The sequence below is a fragment of the Anguilla rostrata genome, chromosome 8 (genome assembly GCF_018555375.3).
Source record: "Anguilla rostrata isolate EN2019 chromosome 8, ASM1855537v3, whole genome shotgun sequence".
Lineage (NCBI taxonomy): Eukaryota > Metazoa > Chordata > Actinopteri > Anguilliformes > Anguillidae > Anguilla > Anguilla rostrata.
The window spans coordinates 19221925-19246800 of NC_057940.1; the positions used below are offsets into that span (position 1 = coordinate 19221925).

Consider the following 24876-nt stretch of genomic DNA (forward strand, 5'->3'; position numbering starts at 1 on the left):
AATACATAAGAAAATATGTACATTTTAATATTCTCCCAGGACTTCTGGAACAAAACTACTACACAATGAAATTTGTGATCAAAAAGAATTGCCTGATGATGCTTTCTTTGGCAGTCAAATCACCTTGGTTTTGTACATTGAATTCAATGGGCAGCAAGTGCTTTTGCACTCAGCATGCGCAGTAGAGGTTTCCATTCGCTTCCTAGGCTTCACCGCCTGGCCCCACTTACATTCTCCAGTTCCAATGTACACTCTATGTTTACATGGTCCTTTTAGGCAGATCTGAAGGTCACTTCATAGTATATCCAGTTTAACTGCAGTTTAACTGTGGTTCAAAACCCATGCTTGTTTTGACAGTGCAATCAGTTAAAATTAGCACACGGCTGTGTGCTAAACCCCTGAAAGCACTGGTTTAGCTGAATCTGTTCTAAACCGCAGCTAAGCTAGTCACATGCTAACTGACAGAGCAACCTTAGTGTTCTCTAGTTTCTTGTGTTCCCTGCTGTTTATTATGTTTGTTTCCAAGTCCTATACCTCCCGGTTGTTTTGAATTTTTCTTGTAAATAAGAAAAATCTTTAGAGTTTTTTTTATACTTCCTGAGTTTCCTGTGTTACTCTGCAATTGGGTCCACTTCTCCACCGCTTGTGTTAAGCAAAGAGCATATTGCAGTGTCTTCAATGAAATCATTTCAATTACCTCAAACAATGAATGAAATTGGTTTTCACTGAGATGTGTTAATACTGAAAAGAAGCAGTTGGGCAGTTGGAGCTGGGTTTCCAGTTGTTGGACTTGTCGAAGTGGTTTTGGCTCAAAAGAATTTATGTTGAACTTCAATTCTAGTTTCTTGTTTTAATGTTTCATGAATGGCAATGGAAGTTGATGTACATACAGTATTATACTTCATAAATATGAAATCTTATTAAAATGTATTCTAATGGTACTGGATTGAGAACAGAATTTGCATAGAAACAAATAACAACAAACAAAAATGGAAAAACAATGAGCTAAAATGATGAAAAATGTTCCTTTTTTAGAGTTTTTCTAATATGACCTAGCCCATTAAATAATTTAGTGGAATTTTCACTGAAGAGCATCAATAGAATGATGATATGCATTAAAAAAAAACACCTGCTCTAACATTTTGTGTCAAGCAGTTGATCTGAAGCTGTAGGCTGGTTGTTGTCAGTGTAAGCTTTTACTTTATCACAGCCGTCAGGTGCATGGTCATCAGTCCCAAGCTGGCTTAAATCCCACCTCTTTGACAGAAGGCCTCTTTCAAACAGCAGAGTTGTCACATAGGAAATCAGAAGAATGGAGCAAAGGGCGATCAGCATTGTCAGACTTCGGTAGGGGAAGTACTGGACATAGACGCCGTCGATTAGCCTGCACCCGGGGAAGTGGATGGCAGGGGGCAGATGGAGCAGAGGTTCCCCGCTCAGCACTCTCAGCACCACTCCCACGATGTAACCGCCTGTAGCACCGTAACCGTTGGAGACAGGGAAGAAGAGAACACAGACAAGCTGGGGCAGAATCACAGTGTACAGCACATCAGTACTGAGGATCCACAATGGCAGCACACTATCCTCTATGAAGGCCAGCCCCATGCCTACCAGCCCAACCACTGTCACTGAGATCTTGATCACCCACTGCAGCTCTCTGTCAGAAGCCTGAGGTAGAGAAACACAGGGAAAATGTGGTATTTACTGTCGAATCTTCAATGACATGCAGAGGTCTGATGAGTTATTTCCAAAGCTTTCATCATAAAATAAGGTGGAACATCTTATGACACTTATGAGAGGTGATGCAGGAGCATGGCGGTATGCTTCTCCCACATTTTAGACTACTGTCGCACATCTCTGCTGCACCCTAATATCGAAGAACCCCACTCTTGCTTGAAGACCCGGAGCTCATACAATGTGTGAGCTGAGAACTGTGATGTGATAGATTTCTCCTGCTCTTTTTGGAACATTTCATATAGAAATCGCAATCGTAAGCCACAAACTCATGTCGCAAAGCACGTTTGTGTAGGCAATCAGTAAACTGGCAATCATTCTCATCCCCATGCTTCATTTTGGTTTTCCATTAACTTTTGCATCTCAAGGGGTATCTGACAGGTGGAAAAATTATTCTTGCGGTCAGATTAAATTGGAATTAAATTCTGTGATATAAAAACGTCATTTCAATTAATTTTATTTGAACGGTTTCCCAAGTTGACGTAATATTGCTTATAATTTATAATAACGTTAGGTGTTTTGCTATTTGTAATATTGAAATTAGACCTTCCCACTGTCACATAGAAGCTATCCATCAGTAATGTCACCTGTTACAAAGAAATGGCACAAATCACAGTTGTTCTAAATGTAACTGTCATTTGTGCTCCCAGGGTATTTAACCAAAGCATCTAATACCCTATATCGGCTTCACACTTGTATGTTTTTCAAGTGGTACCCGTTTATACACACAAATGTATTTCCGTTTTTAGTCGGTGCCCTGATGGGAATTCAATTGCATCAAGGATTTTTGGGAGACCGAATAGTGAGTAAAAGTATCACCTGATGCCTATGTTGAAGGAAATCAGCATTTACAATGCGTAAAGCTACCATCATTGTAAGGATGCATCTGGATACAGAGGGTTTCCATACATACTACAGGAAGTACTTTAAATATACATAAAACAAGCCAATTTCATTTTATTAAGTAGTTCAAATATACTTGAAAAATAAATGTTTATGTGCTACATTTTTGTTAGGGGATGCTTGAAGCAAGAATGGTTGGGTCATGCTCCTGTTAGTGATTGACCAAAGATCTCAGTGAAGAAATATGTCATGAAATGCATATTATTCGATCAACTCATCTCTATAGTTATCGAAGGGATGGGCAGAAGATCACGGAAGATTTTTATGGAGTCTGTTCAGTCTCCGCACAATCAGAGGAAATGCCATACTTGCTAGAATCAAAACTGGTTGTGCAACAAATCTGTAGTCATCGCACTTTTGTGATTTACCAGTGATGTCTTAGTTCTGACAGATATTGTAATCTGAGTGTGAAAATTCTCGCAAATCTCTTTTGTGAAATGTGCCCTTGCATAGCCAAAGCCTCCCCTACAGACACAAATTTCAGACTCACCTGCTTTCTAATTATGGTTTTGTAGATGTTTTTGCTAAATAAGGAAGCAGAGGCCAGGAGACAAGAGTCCATGGATGACATCACTGCGGCTGCTATAGCCCCGATCCCCAAGATGGAGACAAGGTTGGGAGTGAGGTGCTGCAGAGCTATTGGGAGAATATTACCTGCTTCACCACGGTCATAGGGGGAGGGCAAACCATAACTGGTCATGTTCCAGTCTGGAAAAAAGGTTATTTATTAATTTAATAACAACCGAAATGCCCCTCCTCTCTACGCATGTGCACAAACACAAACATAATCACAAACACACACAGAAAGAGGATGCAGAATAATCACATATAAAGGAATGTTTGGATAATAAGGTAAGAAGAGAAAGAACAATTTTCACCTGTCGATGCAGCCACTGCCCCGGCAAGTAATGAAGGAATGCCCATGATGAATGAAAAACCTGCTGCAGCAAAACATATGACCTGGGCATCTCTGACCGATGATGCTGACAGAATTCTCTGATGCATGGCTTGATAGGACAGACCTCCAAGACTCTGTGAAGTAAAAACAAATGTTACATGCAAATCAGTGGCATCATGCCTAGCACGTACTGCTTTCAGTCTGTGCTGGTGTGATAGCCCTCAAAACAACAAAAAACCTTGTTACTTGGCAAAATTCTGCATGGTGGGCTGGATTGCGGCTGTGTGGGTCTGGAAATGTCTCCCCATAACCCATTCCAAAAAAAACTGACAGGAACCAAAAGCAACTACAGGAATGTGCAAAAGGCAACTCACAAACAGGAACTCACAAGACTGAGCATAAGACTTAAGTACACAGGCAAACTGAACACATAAGCAGCCAGTAAATGCAAACATGTGAAACCCATGAGTCTTAATAATCTGTAAAGTTACATAGAGTATTTTCTCCCCCCCTGCAAGCCAGTAGCAGAAACAGCAAGAGACCTCAGAGCACAGGGTGATTTACCTCTCTTGAGCATCACTGAGGAAAGAAAGGGCATAGGAAATGGAAAACAGGCTAGTATGGTGAGAACAGACCTGCTGGAACAGCTTATATGAGAGGATGAAGGTAGGTGTCATATTTAGCTGCAAATGGACTATGTGAAAATGCAGTAGGTCTCTTTAAATGAACAACTTTTGAAAGTATTCACTGAAGTATTTACTGAAGACAGCAAGGTCTTTTTGTTTGTCTCATTCTTGAAGTTTGAAGTTTTAAACAGGAATGTTAGACATCACACCCCAAACAGCCTGGTTTATGAAAAACAGATTTGAGAGCCATGGTTACTGCCCATAGACTAATGATCCCATTTTATGTCTGTAAAAAAAGTTTGGAAGGTTGAGGTAAAATATATGGATGCTTACTGCTATTATTTATCTTTATGCCTTATGGGCAAGTTGTTATGCCACATTGGCTGTGGACTAAAGATCACATGACTCACAGTCCAAGCTACCATGAGGTATACCAGATTCTACACTCACCAAAACCAGGAATTCATCTATCCACAGCCCCAAATCCTCTGGCTCCAGTGTTCCCACCCAAGGAGCTTGAAAAGTCCCATTGAAAGCTGTGAGCGTGATGTCAGTGGATGCAGGATTTACCATCAGGAATGGAACACACATCCACTGTTACACACAAACACAAAAATGGTGTTCCTGCCATGCCTGCATTTTTGTAAATATGCAGTATTTCAGAATATGTTCACCCCCTTGAGCTTTTACACATTTTCTCCTATTTTATATCATAAAGTCTGAAGCCATCTAGATTCTGTTTTCCTTACATTATAGAGTTACTTTTGCAACAAAAAAATAAAACTTTTTTAAATGGTTATTAAAATTCTTACAAGTTGCAAAATATTTTTCAACATGGAAAGGAGATTAAGACCTAAAAACACACACATTCTCAAATTCTGTATTTTTTAAAACAAAAATACATTGGCATGTTATTTCATTATTTTTAGTATTTAGTTCATCATTGGACGTTTTTAAACCTGGAAGCAGGTCTGTAGAAAAACAATAACAAAAAAATTAATGGACACCTACCTTAACTACTCTCTATTTATTTAATATATTGTGATAGCCCTCAGCTTACCATACTAACAAAGATGAACACCAGCTGTATTATATCAGTGTACGCCACAGAGAACATTCCTCCAAGAATCGTATAGATTATAGCCACAGCAGCTGAGATGCATATCGAGTAGAAAGACGAGAAATCCAGAATCATGCTTATGGTTCCTCCTGGAACAGAATCATTGTGCATCACAAAATTAGATTCAAAAATCACCACAGTTCAAAAAAAAATAAATCATCACAGTTCGAAAATTTGAGCATTTGGCATTAAATTCACATTTTTCTGCCTGTTTCTCAAGCTCTCGAGCTCTCAGAGCATATCATGTGCTGTAGACGGTTTGTTTGTTTCTTATACCAGCCAATAAATAAACAAATAATGCAGTTTATCCAAAATGGGATGATACAGGCACAGACACAGTATCTAGGCATACTTCTGAAGAAAAAACTTGCGCAATGAGTTCTGAGATAAAATTTTAAACTACCAAACATCAGTGAACCCCTTCCCAAAGTTACAGAACAAAACAGCATCTCACAATAATTAGATGTATGAATGAGAAAGGACCTCATATACCAAAATATTTCCTCTTCTAAAGCATTGTTCATTTCCATAAAGAATTCATGCTTTACATATAAAACTTTCATAAGACTGGTAGTTTGAGTCATCGTTTATTTATATTCAAATGCCATGTTCATTTTCTATGGCTCAGTCCTATTCCCAGTACATATAATTCAACATTATCAACCTAGTGGGATGTATCCTAGCGGGAATGACTTATTTCACTTAAATCATTTGGGACCTGTCAGCTTTGCATGCTGAGAAATGTGGACATGCAACACAAGCTACAAAGTTAAATAAAGACACAAGCATCAATAGCAGTGCTTTACCCAAATGCCTTGACAGCATGTCAGCACAATAATTTTACATAAACATGCTTTGATATATCCCACTCACAGGACATTGGAAGCAGTGCAAGAACTTTACCTAAACCCGCCATTATGCATGCTACCCACAGCAAATCACCAATCAGCGCAGGAATCAGGAGAGTACAGGTCAGACCGTCCCCGTATTTCAGCTGAAAGGGATCCATCATAGTTACATACCCCTTTCCCCTCAATGGTTTAGCAAAGAAAAATCCAGCTAAAGGAAAAGAAGGAGAAGGAGAGACAAATGATTTGTACTACTGAAACAAAACAATATTTAAAATTACAATAATAATAATAATAATAATAACAATAATAATAGCTGTCAGGTGGTAGACAGCGGTGGACAATTCCATAGAAATACAATGGTATCCAATGGGAGGACATTTGTGCAGTACTTTCAGAAAGTTTTCACCTCAACTGATTATTTCTCATTTTGCTGTCAGTAACTATAAAGTCAAAATGAACGTGAACAAAATAAAAAAATTACATTAAAAATGTAAAGTAGTAGTATTTCACTTTTTAAAAAAATGTAGCCTCACCTCCAAATCTGAACCTACAACCTTTTGGTTGTATTCCCAATTTCATAACTTATCTGTTAACAGAATGCTGTGCCTACCTAATAAAAAATTAAGTGCAAAATCCAGAGGCATTAAAGCCCAAATCAAGCCTTTTTTAGGGTTGTAGACAGCAGCAGATGTTCCAAGGATGTAGGCTCCTCCAACCCAGGTAGCTAAAAGACAAACACAGACACCCAAACCTTTTAAACTTTTATTATGCAGCATCCTTCACTTGAATTGTTCATTCTTAACCAATCTGAAAAGCCCAATCACCTTGTTGATAGCACTTTATCTCAGGTCAACACATACTTTTCATAAAGCAATACTTACTCACTGTGTGATACTGAGGCTTTTCCTCCCTGGCATAACTGGCACTCATTTTTAGTCTTTTTTATATAAAATGTTTGTTCCGCAAATACATTTTAAGTACTTGTAATGGCTCAGTTTGGAACAAACAGTGCATATTTTTCAAAAAATCATAGAGAAAAAAGTACAACCTAAGTCAGTTTGAACAGTAATGTCTTATAATGCAACATGCTGTTCAGTGTCTTTTACTTTCCATGTCAGGCTTTGCTGAGGGAGTGATCACACTCACCTGTCATTGTGAATATTCCCACAAAGATATTTATATTTCGACCAGCGACCAAGGTGACTTCTGTCCCTGTCCCACTGCTTTTCTTCTCCACTTGCTTGGACTTTCGGGATGCCCATATTCCAATTGCCAGAATGATCATATAAAACACAGCTACAGCTATCAGCCCTGGGATGTTTACAGCCATCGTCTCCAATGCTACTGAAAAAAAGACCAGAAGAAGTATTTAGAAATCTGCAAATCACATTAGGATGTGTTACTACATGTGATAAATTCCTAAAACAAGAGTACTCCTTGAATAACATTAACAGTCATCTTTGCATACGATGACTGCTTGAAGTCTGTGACCCGTAGCCATCACCAGGTCCTGAGTTTCTTCTCTGGTGATGCTCTGCCAGGCCTGTACTGCAGCCATATTCAGCTCCTGCTTGTTTTCAGGGCTTTCTCTTCAGCATATGAAGTGCATGTTCAGTTGGATTCAGATCAGGTGAACGACTTGGTCAGTCAATAATTTTCTTGCTTAGAATTGTTTTGCTTTGAAAAACTCATTTGTTGCTTTAGCAGTATGTTTGGGATCATTATCTTGCTGTAGAATGAAGTTCTGTCCAATGAGTTTGGAGGCATTTGGTTGAACTTGAGCAGACAAGTTGCTTCTGCACACTTAAGGATGAATTCTGATGCCGCTATCAGCAGTTACATCATCAGTGAAGACAAGTGAGCCTGTATCTGTAGCAGCCATACATGCAAAAACCATAAGACCCCCACCACCATGTTTCACAGATGGGGGGTTCTTTGGATCATGGGCAGTTTCTTTTGGCCTTCACACTTTGCTTTAACCATCACTCTGATACAAGAGCATCTTGGTCTTTTCCAGAAATCTGCAGCGCTCTTTCAGGTACGTCTTAATGAACTGTAACCTAGCCATCCTATTTTTGCAGTTAACTAGTGGTTTGAATATTGCACTGTTGGCTCTGTAGTTCTGTTCATGCAGTTCATGAAGTCTTCAGGGGACAATAGTCACTGACACAAATTCTTGGGGCTTTTTCGTCAGTATGGTGAGAATTCTTCAGTCATACATTGTAGAGGTCTTCCTTGGCCTACTAGGCCCTTAGCGATTGAAGAGCACAATAGTGCTCTCTTTTTTCTTAAAGGGGAATTCCACTGTAAAATGATCTTTTACCTGTAGAAGAGTAGCTGTCCTCCTGATTAAAATGACTTTTTTACATCAAGGGCTTTGAAAGCTTGCCAGACCTCTGCAGCTGTCACAAAGTAAAAGGATCACTTAATGAGCCTCTATGAGTTGAGGGGTATCGGCAAGGTGAGGATTAAGTAAAATATGTTATATTTTCTGAACCCAGTTTTAATCGTTAACAACCTCATTTGACGTCCGGCACTCTGAATAACAAACAAGTGCATCTGCATTTGATTTCATTTGGTAATTATTATCAAAGACATCAATTATCAATTTAATCACCAAATTGGTTGATAGGCAGAGCAAATTGTTGGATCAATCTTTACCAAAAAAGATTCAACACCAGATTAAAATTAAGAAAATTAAGTTAAAACATAGATTCACGTCTAATCTAAAGACGAGGTTAAAAACAATTAACCTTAAAAACAATTAAGAAATGTTATCAACATGGACAGGTTTGCAATCACACAGGGAATGAATGAAAGAGAATACCAAACCACAGCGTGCTCCCAAAGTGATCCAAGGATGTGCCAAGACCAAAATTCAAAAACCAAAAGACAGCAGAATATTCCAAAAGACCAGAGATGAACTGTAGAACGCCAGACCTAGATGCAGGATTCAGATGCACTACTAACTGACTTATATTCAAGTCACGCAACCTGACTGCTAACTTAAAAAAGCTGCATATGTTGAATAGTGAAAATCAGTAGGGGGAGGGGTATGTACACCCCCCCTCTGACAAACACACACACACACGTATACCCACACATTAATTCCTCAAATGGCTACAACCCTCCCAGGCTATGCTGGCCACTTTGAAGCTTCCTATGGCTGAGAATGAATTACATGTCAACATAGGCAGTATTTGAGCAATGAGAATTTGCTCCAGGAGAGTTAAGAACAGACCCAGCTGATATAAAATGTTGATTAAAATGCCCAATGTTATCACCCTTGCTCTTAATTTCAGTTGAATTCATTAATGTGTTCAGGGTTACCTGAAGGGGTATTAGAACATGACAACAATTATAACTGTTTTCACAATTTTGTGAGTTACGATTTTCCGAAATGGACTTCAGGTAATATGCTGATTTGGAATTTTTAGGCCAGAGGTTCAGTTACACTGTCTACAGGGTTTGGGCCTGACATTTTCCGGTGATTAGTGATTTCACCGCAGTCTCTGGTCTACTCTACCAGTGTGCTTCTGTATCCATAACATGGATACTGTCTGTGTTCCCCACTTCATCCAAGGACAGTGGAGCTTAGTCAGAAAAGGCCCACAGAGAGCACAGAAAAGCGAGTAAGTCCATTACGCTTGGAAGTTGCAAGTTAATGCTTTTTACAGTCAGAACAGCAGCTCTCTCTGATGTGAGTTTGGCCAACATCAGGTGTATCTCCAAATTGAAATTACCCACCCATAGTGGTTCCTCAAAAATGAGGAAGGGTAGAGGTGTATGTCATTATGTAAACCTAAGGTACGGCCCATGTCTCTGACTGTTTTTTCTTGTTTCTCATAATGACTTGCTTTAGCACAACTCTGGTACTCATGTTGAAAAACGGCAATAACAAACTCCAAAGATAATTAAAAGCCTAGAATCAAGACTAGATATTGAAAATGGTCTTATACCTGGACTAAGAAAGCAAGGTATAAATGGATTAAAAACACACTTTTATAAAAGCTGAGAATCTGCACTTTAACCACACTTCAACCAATTGTTTGATTACAAATGTAAAATTGTGCAGCCAAATCAAGAAAAAAAATCCCAAATGTTGTGGAGGTCACTGCATATGGTAGGGATGTTCCCAAATCTGTATACAATATTCAGCAATACACAAATGATGTTTTCTGCAAATATTTGTTTCTTCTCAATTTGTTAAATATTATTGGTCTTTGGAAGCCTACTCCATAGCTACAATAATGACTTTTACAAAGTAGACAAAGAAAAAAAAAGTGTTTTATATGCTTTCTTTGCAGCTTTTTACACGTGTGGTAAATAAACATGTCTCAGTGTCATTTGTGGATTACTACTACATCACTTTGCTGTCTGCCATCAAGTGTCCACAAACATACGTTAATACGTCAGCTCTCTTTACAATCATGGAGGATTGACGAAGTCCCTGTTTTAGATGCATTTTTAACATGTTTACAGATTGTGTTTGAGTTTACATTTCAGTGAACTGAAGTTTATATCTCAAATATTGCAATTATGTTAAAAATAAATGTAGGCCCATTTTCAGTGTATTTTAGGTCTACCAAATAGTCATTATTATATAAATAAAACATTACATTGAAATTCAGCTTTTCATTTAACAAGCACCTATCATCATTTCAGTTATGAATGGTGAAGTGAAGAGCCAGATCACATGAGAGAAAAGAGAAAAGAAAATACCTTCTGTGGTTATGGACTTCTTGGACTGGACCTTGACAGGCGTGTTGGTCTAGAATAGAGACAGTTCGTGAGCCAAGGTCATATATAAGCTTCTTCCATTTCAAACATGACTGCCAAATTGGCAAATTTCCCTGTTTTATACAAATGGCTGTGATCCTTTATCACCTACGGGAAAGATGAAACAAGCCTTTGTTCAGTCAACACATGTTCTTAATTAAAAAAAATAAATAAATAAATTTAAAAAAAATCTTAACAGAACACCACTGCAATGCTGACAATTGTCACCACAATTATCAAAACTTGCTGCAGAAGAAATTGATTAAAGTTTATCTAAACATGAAATAACTTAGCAATTCAATATTTGAAGATTAAAAAAAGTATTAGCCAGGCACAGTTTCTGATCGAATTAATCCTTGATGGCAAGTATTTGCTGTTATGCAAAAAATGGGTATGCTACCATATAGGATACATGTCAATAATCAGTCTGTCACCTAAGAATATCAAAGATCCAACAAAATGTGACTCTTAAAGGCCAACTATTTTATTAAACAATAATTTAAAAAAATAAAGCCCATGATCTCTGTCCCTCTGAAATGACATTTTCAGTTAAATATGTTCATATTTATGTCAAGGCAACCTTAAAGTTCACAATATCACAATGTTACATTGCATAAATTTAACTTGACTATGTTGTGAAATAAATGAATGAAAGAAAATACCAAAAGCTGGTCACAGCTTGTCGCTCCTTGTATATCCCAAAATGCAACAGGTACATGCAACCAGCCAACAAGTTTGTCAGGTTCTGGGGTATCACTCAAAAGCAGATCAGAAAAATCAGGGAAAAACTTTGCTGTCTGCCATCAAGTGTCCACAAACATACGTTAATACGTCAGCTCTCTTTACAATCTTGGAGGATTGACGAAGTCCCTGTTTTAGATGCATTTTTAACATGTTTACAGATTGTGTTTGAGTTTACATTTCAGTGAACTGAAGTTTATATCTCAAATATTGCAATTATGTTAAGAATAAATGTAGGCCCATTTTCAGTGTATTTTAGGTCTACCAAATAGTCATTATTATATAAATAAAACATTACATTGAAATTCAGCTTTTCATTTAACAAGCACCTATCATCATTTCAGTTGTGAATGGTGAAGTGAAGAGCCAGATCACATGAGAGAAAAGAGAAAAGAAAATACCTTCTGTGGTTATGGACTTCTTGGACTGGACCTTGACAGGCGTGTTGGTCTAGAATAGAGACAGTTCGTGAGCCAAGGTCATATATAAGCTTCTTCCATTTCAAACATGACTGCCAAATTGGCAAATTTCCCTGTTTTATACAAATGGCTGTGATCCTTTATCACCTACGGGAAAGATGAAACAAGCCTTTGTTCAGTCAACACATGTTCTTAATTTTAAAAAAATAAATAAATATTTTAAAAAAAATCTTAACAGAACACCACTGCAATGCTGACAATTGTCACCACAATTATCAAAACTTGCTGCAGAAGAAATTGATTAAAGTTTATCTAAACATGAAATAACTTAGCAATTCAATATTTGAAGATTAAAAAAAGTATTAGCCAGGCACAGTTTCTGATCGAATTAATCCTTGATGGCAAGTATTTGCTGTTATGCAAAAAATGGGTATGCTACCATATAGGATACATGTCAATAATCAGTCTGTCACCTAAGAATATCAAAGATCCAACAAAATGTGACTCTTAAAGGCCAACTATTTTATTAAACAATAATTTAAAAAAATAAAGCCCATGATCTCTGTCCCTCTGAAATGACATTTTCAGTTAAATATGTTCATATTTATGTCAAGGCAACCTTAAAGTTCACAATATCACAATGTTACATTGCATAAATTTAACTTGACTATGTTGTGAAATAAATGAATGAAAGAAAATACCAAAAGCTGGTCACAGCTTGTCGCTCCTTGTATATCCCAAAATGCAACAGGTACATGCAACCAGCCAACAAGTTTGTCAGGTTCTGGGGTATCACTCAAAAGCAGATCAGAAAAATCAGGGAAAAACTTTGCTGTCTGCCATCAAGTGTCCACAAACATACGTTAATACGTCAGCTCTCTTTACAATCTTGGAGGATTGACGAAGTCCCTGTTTTAGATGCATTTTTAACATGTTTACAGATTGTGTTTGAGTTTACATTTCAGTGAACTGAAGTTTATATCTCAAATATTGCAATTATGTTAAGAATAAATGTAGGCCCATTTTCAGTGTATTTTAGGTCTGCCAAATAGTCATTATTATATAAATAAAACATTACATTGAAATTCAGCTTTTCATTTAACAAGCCCCTATCATCATTTCAGTTATGAATGGTGAAGTGATGAACCAGATCACATGAGAGAAAAGAGAAAAGGAAATACCTTCTGTGGTTATGGACTTCTTGGACTGGACCTTGACAGGCGTGTTGGTCTAGAATAGAGACAGTTTGTGAGCCAAGGTCATATATAAGCTTCTTCCGTTTCAAGCATGACTGCCAAATTGGCAAATTTCCCTGTTTTATACAAATGGCTGTGATCCTTCATCACCTACGGGAAAGATGAAACAAGCCTTTGTTCAGTCAACACATGTTAATTTTTTTTTAAAATTAAAAAAAAATCTGAACAGAACACCACTGCAATGCTGACAATTGTCACCACAATTATCAAAACTAGCTGCTGAAGAAATTAAAGTTTATCCAAACTTGAAATAACTTATCAATTCAATATTTGAAGATTAAAAAAAGTACTAGCCAGGCATAGTTTCTGATCAAATTAGTCCTTGATGGCAAGTATTTGCTGTTATGCAAAAAATGGGTATGCTACCATATAGGATACATGTCAATAATCAGTCTGTCACTTAAGAATATCAAAGATCCAACAAAATGTGACTCTTAAAGGCCAACTATTTTATTAAACAATAATAAATAAAAAAATAAAGCCCATGATCTCTGTCCCTCCGAAATGACATTTTCAGTGAAAGATGTTCATATTTATGTCAAGGCAACCTTAAAGTTCACAATATCACAATGTTACATTGCATAAATTTAACTTGACTATGTTGTGAAATAAATGAATGAAAGAAAATACCAAAAGCTGGTCACAGCTTGTCGCTCCTTGTATATCCCAAAATGCAACAGGTACATGCAGCCAGCCAATAAGTTTGTCAGGTTCTGGGGTATCACTCAAAAGCAGATCAGAAAAATCAGGGAAAAACTTGGCGGTTTATTATCACACAACAGAGCAGCAGAATCAGCAAAGTCTCTTAAACCACAATACAGGTGATAGTCGAAAATCCAACACAATCCAAAAGATCCAGACAGGCAAAAGCACATAACGGGTACAGAGAACAGGACAGAAAAACAGGCAATAATTCGTAACCAGAAGCAATAGTGAGTGCCAGTGAGAGGAATCAGCAGATTTACCAGGGACCATTGACCAATGACCCAAGACTGAGATCTAAAAAAGACAGATACGTCCATGCATGCACAACAATTTATGTGTTTGGAAGAAAGGGGAGGGATTTTCCCTTCTCTTCCTGCCCTGTGTATAATTAATGAATGAGTATGGAGGTGCCAGTAAAAATCTTTAAATTTTTGATTTGGGTCACTCAATAACAATACATCCCTGAGGTTAAAATGAAACTTACTTGCTGATGAGAATAACAGATACATCAAAACCTTTCTATGTAACCGTTTGAAAGACAAGTGTGGTTATTAATTACATGTTTGGTGTGCTAGTATATTGGGAGACTGGATCAGACAGTAAATGTACCTTGTGGTAAGACTAACATTAACAAGATGGGAAAGCACACCCTAAGCCAACCTATGCTGTGAGCCTCCAAGAGGTAAACCTATACAATAATCTTATGGAATGCTAAGGCATAGAAATTGACTGCTAGAATAACCTGCCTGCTCTATAGAAAATATGACATTGGCACCAACATCCCATTGGCCAAAAATAAGCTGAACTGGTCAGGATTGGCGATGAATGCAATGCAATACCCCTGTGTGCCTTTCATAGCATAGAGCATTACCCCCTCTGAGGAACGGCCCTCGACCTTCCCCTGGGACACCGTTGGCGGAGGTCACGGATGAGCTGGGGTTCCAGGATATCAAGGGCAGATAGAACCTAGGCCATCTCACTCGATGACTGGCAAGGATGCGGTGGACCATTTAAGTGAGCTGCCCCTCGATGATCGGAGGAGGTGGTGGCTGTTGGGTGGGCAGGGCCAAGGGGCTGGACACTACCGGCTTGAGGCGGTGGGCCTCACTTAGAAGGCAGGGTGGAACTGCATGAACTGCGGCAGGAGGAGTTTGTAGGTAACCGGACTGATACAGTATGCAGGATTTTGAAGAGTCGATGAACCTGGGAGCCATATTCCAAGACTCCACCTGGCGAGGAAGATAATGGGTGGAGGGATGTACCTTCTGCCCCGGTTGGTAGAGTGGAACAGGATGATGCTGACAGTTGGCCTGGTGCTGGTGTCTACCTAAAGCCAGATGGAGAGCCACTTGGCCATGCCTCCGAGTTTGGTGGCAGCAGACAAAGGCTCAGGCAGATGGCACCCTTATGGACTGGGGGGTGCATCATATTATAAGACATACACACACACACACACACACCTGCAGAGAGACAGCGAGTGGCAGTTTCCCTTAACACTAAATAGGCCAGAGCGACGCCATGGGGCTTTGGGGACTTTAAAATTAAAATTACTCCTACACTGTGAATGCTACATCATCCTTCCACAGTTTTTCTAAATATTTGGGCTTAAAATAACTGCGTTTTTTTATTTATTTGATTTTTTTCAAATCAACTCAGTAAAGAATAACAGGCAGTCTGTGCCATTTTCCTCACAAAACCCCCCCGGACAATAAACAACAACAGGCGCTTTTACCCAGGTGTTAACATGTCAGTGTCTACTGTCCACGCTATTCAACAATTGAATGACTGGTGCTTTGTTATGAATTTCCCAATAAAGCCTTATCAAAACTAATTTTGCACATATAATCATATGAAATTCATTCTCTGCAATTGTGATGAAGTTGATAAAGCCTTTAGGGTGGGGATGAATAACCACCAAACCACCAAAACTACAAGTTCTCTGTGGAACTGATAAGAGGAGAGTGACAGTGCATAGGCCATGTAAAAGCGCACTCCCAGAAGAAGGGAGGGAGAAATGTCCTGCATGACTGAAGAAATTGCTTTTTAAAAATATTGCACTTTGTATTCCTTTTCCATTTTGTGTTTTTATTGCTTTTCTCAGTGTTCCTATAATATGCCTTGATACATTTTCCCTTAACCTATATAACAAAACCGCTATAATTTAAAAATATAAATGTTGACATTGATTCATTTGTCTCCTTTATTTCAAGAAAATCGCTTTGCAATACATTGGTTTGGTACTCTTTATAAAAATTGGTTGCTGCTGGTGTATAAATCGATGCAGTAATGCTGGATACGTCTGACGCTGCTGGCCATCGTCGTGGCGGTAGTACGTAGTAAAAAAACGTGGCCTTTCTATGGTTAAAACACTACTGACACAGGCTGTTGGCCAATGACACACCGAGCACTGCCTTATGTGGCTCTAAAATATCTGACCTGCCCCCCAACGAGTGTTTCAAGCAGCTTTTCAGTATAGGAAGGGATGTTGTGTCTCCCCATCACTCCGGGCTGCTCCCAGCTCATGTGCAGGGGCTTGCTTTCACAGCATACAACTTGTTTGAGTTTGAGTAAAGCATAATAGCTGAAGATATATTCCACCCAGGGAAGCTTTTTGATTTTACCTTTAATTACCTAAGCTTATGCAAATCAAACATACAGGCAATGTGGGACTTCAACAAAGAGGGAAAAATAAGTATTAACAAACAAAAAACAACTAAACTTTCTAGCATTGCATTCTGCAGTTTTTTTTTTTTTTAATTTCAATAGGGGTTAATTGCATACAGTAGTTTATAATGAAGATGAGGAATTCGTTTTTTTAACTAAAAAATAATTTTTTCAGTATATAATTGACTTCACTGTCCCTCAAGTAGGGGTGGTGGTGGGGTTCACGCTGTTTGTACTATGCAGTTCAGAGTAAGGGTGAGTAACTAGCAAAAGCAAGTAGCATACTATACAGACCTGGTGTGTGCTTATTATAAATGCATGTGACCAGGTGGCTATTTCTTTTCCATTATTCCTTTGGTAGCCGACTAAACATAATTTTTTACTCAAATACACACACAAAAATGTGATGGGTAACAAGGATATGCTGTCCCTGTTAACATCTCATCATTAAAATGTATTTCTTCTCCTTTCCCATTAAAATAAGAGCAGTGGTTATTTGACAGCAAGCCACTGTTTGTGTGAATCCTGCGGTCAAAGTGTTAACAGTCAGATATGGATTTGAGTGCTCACATTTTCCACCTGGTGGTGATTGTGTAAAAAGCAAGTAGTTCTTGTGGGGGGGAAGCCAATTTGCCTCTGCCAGGCAGGAAGATCTCTTACGGACAAAAAGAGAAACCCTAAACCATTGTAATCCCCTGCGTCACACAAGCTACAGTATACACATTGTTTTTACCAGTGTTGTTATACTAATGCTATATAAATAGTGAGTGCCATTTTTACACACACACACACACACATACATATATATATATAAAAGTGTAGACTTACCAGGAGGCAGCCAACTAATTCCTATACGTTCACCCAAGTCTGTGTCTGAGGGATCCTCCTCGCATAGTGTTACCTAAGAAGACCAGATATTGCCAACCATCTCCTGCTATCAAATTGAATGTGTGTGTTTGTGTGTCAAACAAACTAATAAAGCAACCAAGGAGTTTTTTAGGGTCAGCAAGTGGACTGTTCTTCACTGGCCAAGTCAATCACCCAACCTGGATTGAATTGAACATGCATTTCACATGCTAAAAAGAAGACTTAAGCCAAAAATCCCCCAAAACACACAGGTGAAGATGGCAGCAGTACATGCCTGGCAGGACATCACCAGGGAAAGTACCCAGCATCTGGTGATGTCTGTGGGTTGCAGACTTCAGCCATTACATGCAAAAGATTTGTAACCAAGTACAAAATATAATGACTTTATTTAAGATTATGTTCATTTGTCAAACTACTTTTGGTCCACAAAACTGGGGGGACTATGTATAAAATGGATTGTAATCCCTACAAGGATCACTGGATATGGATGTAAATACCCTTAAATGAAAACTGTCAGTCTGCCCTTTAACCACATATTCATTGTTTCATTCAGATATTCAAATCTGATGTGCTGTAATAGAGCCAAAACACCAAAATTGTCACAATTCCAACTGACTGCACTGTATGTAAAATGGAACAAAAAGACTTCTTTGGCAAAACAAGTGAGTGAGTCCAAAATTGTGTAACACAGACATGATTTCCATAGTACAAATGCTCATTTCTGACTTTACTGTACCTTGATTATATATATATATATATTTGTTCTTTTTGAGAAAACCCATCCAACTTGAAGGCACGCTGCAATCAATCCATAAAAATTCAAAAACTTGCTATTGACGGTAACGGTAACATCATAAATCACAAATTCTGTGATCTTGCAAAAGGGCTTTTATCAAAATTTGTTTTAAATATTGTTTTATTGATTTGTTCTTGTTTTTTTTTTCTATCTTCAGTAACAATTTTCAGAGTCTTCACTTACTAGGGATGGGCAGGGAATAGCTTTCAAAGCACTGACCACTTCTGAAACAATTGTGTCAATATTGTATGTGTGTAAACATTTGACACCCACCTCTTTACCGCCATCTTGTGGTCATTTGATGAAATTATTTTTGTTCGCCACATTCTAACATAATTCTAGCAGAGGGGAATGCCATGGATTCAAGAGCATTGCCGAAAATGTTTAGACTCATCTGTTGCATGCCATTAAATAAGTGATGTTCACAGTCTTTCATTGTGTTTCTCATGAAATGCTGTGTAATGAGAGTATGCTTATGGCAGGTTTTTGAAATGACTGAAGGCCCAATAGAACACTTTTTTTGTGTCCAGTTTTTCTTATTCTACATGAAGTGATGACTTTTCCTTCAGGAATATAGGACCGTCTGTGTACCTTTTCCAGTTGCATTGATAACTAACAGTGCCCTGTGACACAAAATTAACTCATTAAAACAAAAATAAAAATCAGTGAAGAATGTGTTTGTACGTATGTGTTTTTGTATGCATGTTTCAGTGTTTTCTGAGTGACATGGTGCTTGTGCGACTAATGGAGGGATAGGAGCCAGGGCTGTGGGAAAGGGGAGCACTTTTTTAAAACTTTTTTATAGAGAAATACATTTTTTGTGCTGTAGAGTGTCTGAGGTAGTTTCTCCTCTTGCACAGCACCAAATATGAGATAAGGTGAAATTAGATAAATACTGATGATGAGATAAAAACATAAAGCATACCAGTGTTACCTGTTCCACCATGCAAGACCTAAAAAGAGCATAAGCTAAGTGAGACCCTCTTTTCTTCAGACATCTCAGTAGTGGCAGTGCTGAGTGGTGCAGAATAAATGACATCAAAATCTGGTGAGCGGGGCTATGACATTGTTCAGATTGGCCAGGGCAGTTCCAATGGATTCATGCTGATCATGTGTGCACACCCACTACATTTTTATTTATTGAAACTTCATGGTGTCATGTGAGTGGGGATTTTGCAGTTGTATTGTTAAAATTGAAGTGATGTAATGAATGCTCAATTGAACTATTAATATAGCAGAAAACAATTCTAAAATTCATACAGACAATGTTCCTATAATTAATACTTTCAGGTGTCTGACACAATACTGGGAGAAACACTTATTCTCATTGCCACAGATTTCATTATTATCAGTATTAAATATTATAAATGCAGTTCTCTAACATTACGAGCATGTGAAGAAAAATGAAATGGCAATTCCCTGTTGTCTCTGTATTGCAAGCTTGTACCAGTAAATTACATTACAATTTAAAATTATTTTTTCAAATAAAGGCAGATTAATGATAGGGATTTTTTGTGACAGACATGTACTACATACAGCTATCCACCAGAGGGTAGTAAAGTACGACATACGGCCGCTGCGGTAGATAATGCAGTACCACAATCCAGTTTCCGGGCTCTCAGAATTTATGTTCAGAACTTAAAATTCACCTGAAATGATTTAGTCTAATAATAAAATAGCTTATTTTTCATTATGGAATTAAATTGGGGAAATGGAAGTAGATATCTCCCAATATTTATTTGACTGCCTGTTTTTCTCCTTTTTTGAGATGCAGAAATAGCATTTGTTTTTTGCATTGAATATATTGAAAAAACTTGTTCAACATAATTTAGATAAAGAACAAATCAAGTAAAAAACTTCAAGTTTCTTTGTAGACAGCAACATTTTCATATTTTCTTTGTAATCCTTCGCTGTATAGAATTATTTACCTCAAAGGTTCACAACTGAAGACGTGTACTTCATGAAGACAGACAAGGATTTTATAGTTTTCTTTTTGTTTCAGAATACCATCCCTGTGAGACCTCTGTGGACTTTGATGCTTTTCAGAAAATAGAAAGGATTTAAAAATGTGATGCTGACAGAAGCAAGTCAGTAAGTATTCTACACACTATGAACACAAAATTGTAAAATAGTAGTAGTATATGAAGCAGATTTAAAATTTGAAGTGGTGTAGTCCTCAGGACGGTTTTAGGACAGCAATTCCCAGAGGTCTCCAATTTAGCAGACCAGACTTTCATCTTCCTTTCTGGATTCCTCAAGAGATCAATGAAGGTCATACAGCATTTGGCTAATTTCCAAAGAGAAGAGTTTCAGCCTTAATATTTGGTGTGTAAATAAACACATTTATTGTTGCATTTGTCTTTGCTAGCTGGATTTCACACTTGTGCCTTCAAATATAGTGTTTACACTTCACATAAATATGTCTTTCTGCCAAGTAGATGAACAGTTTACTGGCTATGATTTTTAAAGATTTAGACTACAACAAATCTCATTCCCCATTGTTCCCAAAGGGTGTCAGGTCATGAAGTTTTGGTAACTGAATGCAAATGTGCGTCTCTCATAATAAAATGATTCTGGAAGACAATGAAAGGGATTCTTCTTATCTGCCAAGTCTTCTGCTGCATGTGTTCATTGACCAGGTTGAAAATCTATAGAGGCCCCTATTTTATTAGGCCTACTTCCGCTGAATAAATATTTGATCAGGAGGAGGCTCAGAGAACGGGATTTACAAGGTTAAAAGCATTCCTCATCTGTGGGGCCATGCTTTTCCACAGGAGTAATTCTGTGTATATTCCGATGGGATTATGGAAAGTAGAGAACAGCCTTTTTGGTAATTTGTATTTGTCCTAATACTGTAGCTTATTCTTCTGCCTAGTTGACTTTGCAGAGGTTAGGTCTGAATGAACTAAACTGTGTTCTTGGCTAGAAATAGCTGTACAAAATAAGTATTGTATCTTACTGAACCTGTGTTGAGTAGTTGTCTATGATCATGAAATGCACTTTTTGTTCGTCGCTTTGGATAAAAGCATCTGCAAAATAAATGTAATGTAATGTAAAGGTGGTGGAAGGGTCTTCTACTGAATACTGCCTGTAGTCAATAAAATAAATAAATAAATAAATAAATAAATAAATAAATAAATAAATAAATAAATAAATAAATAAATAAATAGTCTAGAATTTGATCATGAACAATACATGTTTTCTTTTGTTCACTGTCACTAAATACAGCCCAAGAGAGAATGAGAATTTCCCCCTGATCTGCATTTTCAATACTGAGCCAAAGACATCACTTTTCCCCACTGTTTGATAGTCCGTTGCCTGTTGTCTTTGCGCTTTGCGCCAATCACAAATGCGCATTGCTGAGTACAGCTTGGCAGTAGATCTTTCTATAATAACACTTGAAGGAATTTGTGATGTGGGACAAACATGGGTCGCTAAAAAACTGATTCTCAAATCAAGAGACTTGCACCTTGAACTAATGCATGGACATCATGATGCAGGAGTATGTGTGTCCAAACAGAGTTGCTATTTGATGATGATGTTGTCACATGCCATGGAATACCCCTGGGAGGGAGTTCCAGTTTTCACCATGATTTGCCACAAAGTGAGAGAGAAAGAGCACATTCCACACCCACATGAAGACAAAATAAAACTAAAACTGTCAACCTTCCCCCTTACAGGTTCCGGGAAAAAATAATAAACTAAAACTACAAAGACAAAACAAACACATTGGTTTCTCTTTATCTATCTTACAAATAGACTCACTCTCTTGGCATGTGTGCTCCCATTCTCAACCCCATACCATGGAGAGGAGCACATCTTTAAGCACCAGGTGCATGCGCTGACTTTACCAGTAGATGTCTCAGAGACTGTTCCAACTCGTATCTGCTTATCTGCTCAAGTTCAACCAAATGCCCCCAAACTCAATGGACGGTGCTTCATCCTAGAGCAATACAATAATCCCAAACATACCGCTACAGCACCAAAGGAGTTTTTCAAAGCCAAAAAGTGGAAAATTCTTAAAAGGCCAAGGCAGTCACCGGGTGTGAATCGAATTGAACATGCATTTCATATGTTGAAAAGAAAATGTAAGGCAACTAGCCTCCAAAACAAGCAAGAGCTGAAAATGACTGCAGTACAGGCCTGGCAGAGAACCGTCAAGAGAATACTCAGCACATGCCGATGTCTATGGGACACAGACTTCAATAAATAATTGCATGCAAGTAGTAAATATGATTATTTTCATTTACATTTATATGTCCTAAACATTATGGCGCCATGAAATGGGGGACTACATATAAAACGTGCTGTAATTTCTACATGGTGAAACCAAAATGTATATAAATACTCACCAATAACCACATGTGATTTGTTTGGTTACAAATCTAAAATTGTGGAATACAGAGCCAAATCAAGAAAAAAATATGTCTTTGTCCCCCATGGTATATACACACCTCTTCTGTATTTACAAAATTGCTTTGGCTAAGAGTGCAAAATAAAGAATTTATGAGTGAAATCAGCAGTGGCTTAATTTGAGCAAAATTCAAGTTGTGGCAAAGCCCGGTCAAAAAGTCTAACTGTTAGTGAAGTCTAACTGCTAAAAATACAATTGTAAAATATCAAAATTGTTTTTGTGGTGGACTGTGCTGTTGATGAAATGCATGTTTGCTTCATAAGTAGGCTAGTTCATTAATAAATAAAAAACATGGTTTTCAACGTACAAATGCCATGTTACTCAGGCATACAGAGCACTGTCTATAAGTCATTAATTAAAACTAGCTAAATCAAGGCCTGCCGTTAAACGTATTGCTATAAAAAATGAGGCAGTTACAGCAAACAATATTGGCCATTTTAGCCCACACAAAGTAACAAGTAACTTGTGTTTCTTCAACTCACCATCTGAAGAGAATGTTGGTTCCCATACTAGCCCGCCCGCACGCGACAACCGTTGTAGTTTCAATATAGCAACTTACCATTTTACCACTTACCAAAACACATGACGGCTTCGAAATTCACGGTTGCGATAACAATTTGTGTAATTTAACAAAACTTTGAAGTCCCTCAGACGTACGTTAACCATAGACCTTAATTTCCGCAGAAAACTAAATCCCTATGGGAAATCTACCGAGGGAACTCATGGCGGAAGAAACTTCCGAGTTGGTCTGCAAAAAGACGTCATCACTGTAGTCCAAAGTTTTAGGGCCTACCTTGTAGCCATGTAGCTGCCTGAGTTTGTTTGGTAGCAAAAGCCCGTAGTAGGCACCGGTTGCCACAAAACTGGTAACCTTTCCTACAGGACCAAATCGCAACACTGTGTTTAATTTCGGTGGTGTAGCACTAATGTTATGCTCGCTCTTTTGACTCAACGTTAAACTCGGTCAAAAAGCATAAAGTGAAACTATCTAAGCTTTCTTTAATGACGTTGCTTGCTCGTTGTTTTAATGAAGGTAGACTACTGGTTCTGGTTTGAAAAGTAGCAGGGGCATCATCAAAATGCGATAAACCATCTATAAAACGATATCATGTGAACTTTGCATGTGAAATGATAGTGAATGTATTTCAGAAATATAAACGAGTTTCTCCACAAAGATTACACTGCTGTAAAAGTAACAGTTTTAACAAGCAAGCTGGCAAAGTTTTTAAAAGCTGTGTTGACTTGGTTATTATGTCTATTTTGCGTGTGAATCCGAGTATCCTGCAACAATTATCTGCTTTCAAGACACGGTGTTGTTATTGGCTGATGCTCTAAATGTCCGAAGAGGAGAATTATTATTGATTGTTGTACTCAGTACTCATAGAGTGTACATAGAAACTGGATATATATATATATATATATATATATATATATATATATATATATATCACTGCTTGCAGCTATGTGTAGTTTGTTTTTATTAATATAATTAACAATTAGACATCTCATTTATCCATTCATTTATATGTCAAGTAAGAATCCAATTCTCAGGTCTGAAATGTGAGCTGGATTTTAGATGTAGTACCCTGATGATCCTGCTGCCACACCTTGGTTTTGTCTAATGAAGAGTGGTGGGGCATCTCAATTGCCAAATGACTACCTGACAATGCAGAACATCCTGTTTTTGATGTCAAGGTTGAAGCAGCCTTTTGAGTGAGATTCTTCACATGACTCAGCCCCATAGCCAGTCTTTCAGCATTGTTCGCTATTCGAGAGGCCTTGTCATGACTTATTTATCTGTCGCTATCTCCACTCCTCTCCTGCTTGCTATGCATTCTGAATCAGCTGTGGAAAGAAGATAAAATATTAATGCTGTTTGGCTGGTTGTGCTCTTGAAGGTGGGGTTGGGGTTGTGATGGGGCAGGGTAGAGTTCCCTCTGTTATGTAACTTTTTTAACTGTCAATGACCTCGACCCCCCTCTCACACTGTATGGAAAATTGGTACAATTTAGCTATCCAAGCCATTGACTAATGTCTAAATACAAGGGAAATCTTCTCCTCCAAGAAACACATTTATTTAAAAGGAAAAGGCAAGGTCATACT

The 24876-nt window shown here is 37.9% G+C and overlaps 1 protein-coding gene and 1 long non-coding RNA gene across 8 annotated transcripts; both read right to left on the bottom strand.

The window, feature by feature from the left end:
• Positions 1-7: 7 nt before the first annotated feature.
• Positions 8-13239, bottom strand: LOC135261049 (high-affinity choline transporter 1-like). 4 transcript variants are annotated; one of them, XM_064346906.1, is made up of 11 exons: positions 12773-13239; positions 12054-12102; positions 10855-10903; positions 7279-7473; positions 6743-6856; positions 6185-6340; positions 5222-5370; positions 4612-4755; positions 3516-3669; positions 3128-3345; positions 8-1668 (listed from the first exon to the last, which is right to left on the bottom strand). In XM_064346906.1, the coding sequence occupies exons 4-11, from the start codon at positions 7460-7462 to the stop codon at positions 1135-1137; spliced, it is 1653 nt and encodes a 550-aa protein (XP_064202976.1). In that variant the 5' UTR covers positions 7463-7473; positions 10855-10903; positions 12054-12102; positions 12773-13239; the 3' UTR covers positions 8-1134. The 4 variants fall into 4 exon arrangements, with proteins under 4 accessions (XP_064202976.1, XP_064202974.1, XP_064202975.1 ...); XM_064346904.1 differs by having other exon boundaries at positions 7279-7476; XM_064346905.1 differs by lacking the exons at positions 12054-12102; positions 12773-13239 and adding an exon at positions 11574-11878.
• Positions 13240-13251: 12 nt separating this feature from the next.
• Positions 13252-23807, bottom strand: LOC135261052 (uncharacterized). 4 transcript variants are annotated; one of them, XR_010331813.1, is made up of 5 exons: positions 23256-23803; positions 17525-17597; positions 14904-15444; positions 13958-14040; positions 13252-13301 (listed from the first exon to the last, which is right to left on the bottom strand). It is a non-coding gene; the product is annotated as an uncharacterized LOC135261052 (long non-coding RNA). The 4 variants fall into 4 exon arrangements; XR_010331814.1 differs by having other exon boundaries at positions 13279-13417; XR_010331811.1 differs by having other exon boundaries at positions 13958-15444; positions 23256-23807.
• Positions 23808-24876: the final 1069 nt, after the last annotated feature.